The sequence below is a fragment of the Chlamydotis macqueenii genome, chromosome 1 (genome assembly GCF_036417535.1).
Source record: "Chlamydotis macqueenii isolate bChlMac1 chromosome 1, bChlMac1.mat, whole genome shotgun sequence".
Taxonomy (NCBI): domain Eukaryota; kingdom Metazoa; phylum Chordata; class Aves; order Otidiformes; family Otididae; genus Chlamydotis; species Chlamydotis macqueenii.
Window position 1 is genome coordinate 29,167,817 of NC_141556.1, and position 5,329 is coordinate 29,173,145.

At 47.0% G+C, this 5,329-nt stretch overlaps 1 protein-coding gene across 1 annotated transcript; it reads left to right on the plus strand.

The window, feature by feature from the left end:
- Window positions 1–1,495: 1,495 nt before the first annotated feature.
- SMIM30 (small integral membrane protein 30) lies at window positions 1,496–5,045 on the plus strand. The gene is made up of 2 exons (XM_086740004.1): window positions 1,496–1,621; window positions 2,264–5,045. Exon 2 carries the CDS (start codon window positions 2,336–2,338, stop codon window positions 2,519–2,521), a length of 186 nt encoding a protein of 61 aa, XP_086596130.1. The 5' UTR covers window positions 1,496–1,621; window positions 2,264–2,335; the 3' UTR covers window positions 2,522–5,045.
- The last annotated feature ends 284 nt before the right edge of the window (window positions 5,046–5,329 follow it).

The window sequence follows — 5,329 nt, forward strand, 5'->3', positions numbered from 1 at the left end:
CCTGGAAGTTTATCGTCTAAGACAATTGACAGCTGCTGGATCCAGAGAGATGAAGAAAAGATGGGCAGTAATAAAGGAATGATGATCAGCACAATAGTAACAGCCCACCTTGGACTTACAAAGTTACTATAAGCACAAAGAATGGTTGCTCAAGGGCAATTAGAGTGAAATTATACAAACCAGAGGCAAAGTGACATCTATGTTGAACAATCCATTTGGGTTTCCACTGCTTTTTAAGCAGCTTATCAGAAATTGTTTCTGTAAAGAAAAATGTTTACAAAAGCTGTTTTCTTGCACACATCCAGGGAAACATCATGAGAATATGGGTTATCATGAATTAATGTTTGAAGTCATGGATTACAAATTCTCGGTTAATTTTGCCATTAGACTAGCACAGTTTCTTCTGGTTATTTCTGTAAGCATTCCAAAGACTCAGGTACTTTGAATCTGTAATAATTGCTTACAGGTTTATTTATCCAAATTTAAGCACACATATTTTCCACTGAAAAATAAAGACTGAGCTCTGACTAGGAACTAGCTAGTATCCCGCTGCGGCATTTACAAGAAAGACTTAACCCTATTCCGTGTAACAGAACAGTGTAACACAGTATTGTTACAAGCAGCTTTGCCCAAAGCAGAAATAAGTCAAAAATCAGGACAAGTTTGACTCAGGTTTTGAAGGTCATCTCGGGTAATCAGGTGATAACACTTCTCTGTCTTGTTTTTTTCTCTTACAAGGTACCATGCTGCTCTCCACTCTATAAAACTGCTTTAACGCTCAGAGTAGGAATTGGTTATGATCCCTGGAAACATTCAGGGCCAGGCTGGATGAGGCTCTGAGCAACCTGACCTACTCGAAGATGTCCCTGCTCCTTGCAGGGGGGTTGGACTAGATGACCTTTGAAAGTCCCTTCCAACCCTAACTATTCTATGATGGCACTGATTGGTACTTAGCATCACTGTTGCACGAGAACCTACACCTGGAATGAAGCAGGCACTGCCTGTAGTCAAACGGAAGGCAACTTTTGCTCTTTGATCATTTTTAGAGGAAAAAGCAGACACCCAGCCCGAGTCGGTACATTTTTATAATTTTGCTTCAACAAAGCCACTGTGCGTGCATGTTGCTTCTGCTCTTTGCTCCTTAGGCCGAGGTTCACCACAACCCCGCAAGGCAATCACCCCGCTTCTGGCTGGAGGTCGTTCTCGGGAAGAGCCGGACGTCCCCGACCCCCGGGGCTCGGGGACGGCCCGGGGGTACGGGGGGTCCCCGGCGGCGTCCGACCCCACCGCCCCGGCGCTCTGCCCGCCCGCAGGCGGCCTCACCCCCCGGGGCCCAGGCTGACCCGCCGGCCTCCGCAGAGGCCTGGCTGCTGCCCCCAGCCGCCCACACCGGGCGCCGGGGCGAGGGCGGTTGAGCGGCAGGGTGCGCCGGGAGAGGGAGGCGGCCCGGCCGGGTCACCCCCGCCCCCGGCCGCACCACCGCCCCTTCCTGTCATGGCCGCTGCCGGGCGGCGGGAGCGCGGCGAGGAGGCAGCGCGGGCCGGCGTCCCCAGCAGCTGAGGGCCCCTGGGCGTGGAGCGGGGACCCCCCTCCCTCCCCGGCCCGGAGCTGGCGGCAGGAGGTGACTAAGGGGCGCCGTGCGGGCAGGCCCTGCGCGGGGGGGCTGCCCCGGGGAGTGGCCGGCCCGCAGCTAGCCCACCCGCCGGCCGTGGGACGGGACGGGCGCCGCTTCGCGCCGGCTGCGGGGGAGGCGAGGGCTGCGGCCTGCCGGGGTGCGGGCCAGCCGCGTCAGTGGCCGCCGCCGGGCGGGCTGGCGGAAAGGCCGCTTTTTCCGGGTGGCCCAGGCGGCCTCGGCCGGGTGTCTCGGCGCGGTGTTTGGTCGTGTGTGCCCCGGCAGCGGTGATGCGAGGGAGTTGACAAAAAAAAAAACCACAGCGGAGCGGTCGGTGCGGGTTGGTGCCGGCGTGCGCCCTTCCCAAGTTGGAGGGAAGGGGAAGAGTACTTGTCCCGCAGTAGGCGAGTGGCCGGGGAGAGGCCGGCGGTTAAACTCCCCTCCTCGCCGGTGTGCAGCCCTGTCTGCCCGTCCTCACGGAGCCCCGGCTGCCCCTTCTCTGCAGGCGCGGGTCCCTGGTGCACGCACACCGTTTCCTGAGTCCCACACAGATATTTGTAATACACTGGTCCCATCGGTTGGCATTTGGAAAGGCAATTCCAGGGGAGAAGGAAGGGAAATCCTGTCACGTTCCTTTTGTTTTCCTTGTAGATACTGCTGAAGAACCTGTTTTCCAAACACTTTCCTCGTTTAACTTCCCCTTGGGGTCTGCTGTTCGGCAGCATGCCTTCTGCCGAGAACACCTCAAAACTTTTCCTGATCCTCATTTCGTTGCTGCTGGTGCTGCCAGTAGCTGAAGCCCTGGACACAGGAGATACCATCGCCTTCCTACTAGGCCTCGCTCTCAGTGTCGTCGGATTCTGTGCCTGCCTTGGCTTGTACGCAAGGAAAAGAAATGGGCAGCAATGATTTCAAGAAGATACTCAGATGAAGTGAACTTCCAAATGCAGCTTGGGGTTGAGATTTGGGGTGTAAAACTAAACTTCAGTTCTGGATAACTTTCAAAAACCGTGTAGTAGATAATTCTGCAAACCCCTCTTACTGTGCAATGCATCAGAATCAGGACTGTACACAGTAAAAAGGATTTGTAGGGTTTGTCCTCATGACAGTAAGATGACTTTATATTGCTTGTGAGTAAATATTGCCTAGAGAAGGGTAAGAGCTTTTTGAGTGGGGAAGGAAAACCATAGAGTGGTTCACAGTGTTTATAAATGTAACATGTGAGGGAGACCATCAACGAGTTCCACAATTTTGGTTTAAGGGGTTAATCCAGGAGGAAGCAGCTGTTAATCTTCAGGTCGGGATGACAGAGCTTTGAAGCACTCCTAACTAGATAGGCTATGTGCATGTGCTCACATTCTTTGTAATGACAATTAACAGCTAACAGCTTACTTCTGGTGTCACAGGGATGAGACTCTGGAGAACTAAGAAAACATGGAAAAGTTTTTTTTGTATGTATTTTTATTTTAGAATCTGCCTCTCCTGTAGCCTGTGTTCTTGTTACCAAGTAGATACACTTAAGAATGGGATGACTATTTTTCTTTAATGTGTATTTCACAGAAAAGTACATGTAAAGCTATGTTAATCAAATGAGGGGTATGTTTTGTTGTCTCTTGTTTACTTTTTGTACTCAGCTTTCCTTTAGACACACCAGTTTTAAGGCTTATTTCATTTGTTGTTTTTTTTTTTTTTTTCCCCAGAACTGAAGACTTACCTATTTTAATGAGGCATTATGTGTAGTATTTCTGCATTAGGGGGCTCTTAGAATTATAACAAGACAGTTGTGCGCATGTTTCTTTTGCACTATGGAGACAACACATTTTGTTAAAATCCCGTGTTTAGTCAACTGGTCCATTGTTCTTCAGTGTCTTCCTCATGACAAACATGTTGTTAGCTATGTAGGTAAACTTCTTACCTAATTGATGGATAAGAGTTCCACGGAAGATCAGGACCAAAACCAAAGTAAAAAAATCCTGATGCAAAATGGGAGATGTAGATAGTCTTATTCTATTTACGCTCAGTCAGATTGTATGGTATATCGTTGAAAGACTCTACACAGTAGCATATCCAGGACCTGTTTCTTTCTTTAAGTACCAAAGGTGAAATGGCACAGATGAGAATGTCTACCGTAAGTCCCTCTGGCTTGTTAGGGTGTTCTAGCTGTCCGCTTGAGACAAGGAGCACAATCTGTAACAGCAGTAGAATAAGGAGCATGGGAAGGTCAGCTCTCCACAGTTCACAGAATTTCCTCCTGAACTTGTGCTGTGGACACTCCCACTCTTGCGAGAAACCTTGACTTTTATCTTTCAGAACTGGGGAAAAAGGTTACATGTGATGCAGAGCTATATATTTTGATAGTATTCCTCCCCTTCCTCTGTAAGCGTCTCTGTTCAGTACAGCACAAAGCAATGGCTAGAAGAGGTGTCAGGCAAGTCTTATGTAAGTAATTGGGTGGGCAGATCATATTCTCCACATCTTAAGATTTCTGTATTTTATATGCTATTTCTGGCTGGTTTGACTTCTCTCTCCAACCTCTGAGAAGACAGAAGCCCTGGTTATTTCAGTCTTGCAATTTATGTGGCTCGATCATGGTTGATAGAGGGAGAAAGGTAAAATGAAAGCTTCCAAAATTGCATGGAGTTGAAACTGCAGGACTCAACCCAGCAAGCCACAAGAATGTTGGTTTCTGCTCTCCAGTTACAGGATTAAGAACAGTCACAAAGTTGCTCTGATGAAATGCAAGTCTTGCAAGCTAGCTGTTCATGGACCCTTTTTGTGGCTTCCGAAAGTCAGAAAGGGACATGGCGCACAACTGCTATGTACAAATAAATGTTACAGTCCTCAGAGGAGCTTCAGACAGTAGTGTCACCTTTGAAAGCTGCCTAGCAGCAGTAGATGATCCTGTATGTGATTATTCAACTGGACAGATGCAAGCACACATCAAGTGTGAACTTCCATATTCTGGCTTGGCTAAACCATTACCCTTAAAAAAAACCCAACCACCCCAAAGTTGCCACTCAATTCACTTTATATGTCCCAAAATTAGAGAATTTTGCCAATTGTTCAGTAGAATATTAAATATTGCTTTTTCAATAGAATAAATTTTATCACAAGCAACTTTTCAGACTCCTTTATCTTCACTTTGGAAAAAAATTCTGGCAATAGTTTCACAGAATTGTGCAACAGTTTCACTTCAGGAGAACAAAATTTTTGCGGAGTAATTAGTGTCAGGCGATAGAGATATGAGGAACTGTGTTCTTTGCCCAAAGCTGTACGTACTTCACTGAAAGGTGTTTGCATAGTGTAACAACGTTGTTTCCTGGGTTCTGACAGAAGCTTTATTGTTAAAGACTTGCATTTGTCAATGACTTGAGTGTAAAATCAGATACCTCTGTTTTCTTTCTGTCTTAATAAACTTTCATGTATGATTTGCCATCAGTTTGATGAAGCAGTTCTTATGAAAAGGAAAATGGCAGAAATGACCGAAACTAATTAAATTCCTTATATTAAATATTATTTTCTTATATACTTTTGCTTACGTTAGGTGACTTCACAAACTAATGTGGCGTTAAGGTATGTTTTCAGTTGAACTTTCATACAGTGAGCGTACTTCTCTTGGTCCTGTTACTTGTATGTGTAAAAATTATCTCGTTTCAATATCAGTTACGTAGAGCACTTCAAGGGGGCTGATGCTCTTACTTTGAAACTGGCAGCTTG

Excerpts from the sequence above, each read along its gene's own strand:
- SMIM30 (XM_086740004.1), top strand. The coding sequence starts at position 2,336 with ATGCCTTCTGCCGAGAACACCTCAAAACTTTTCCTGATCCTCATTTCG.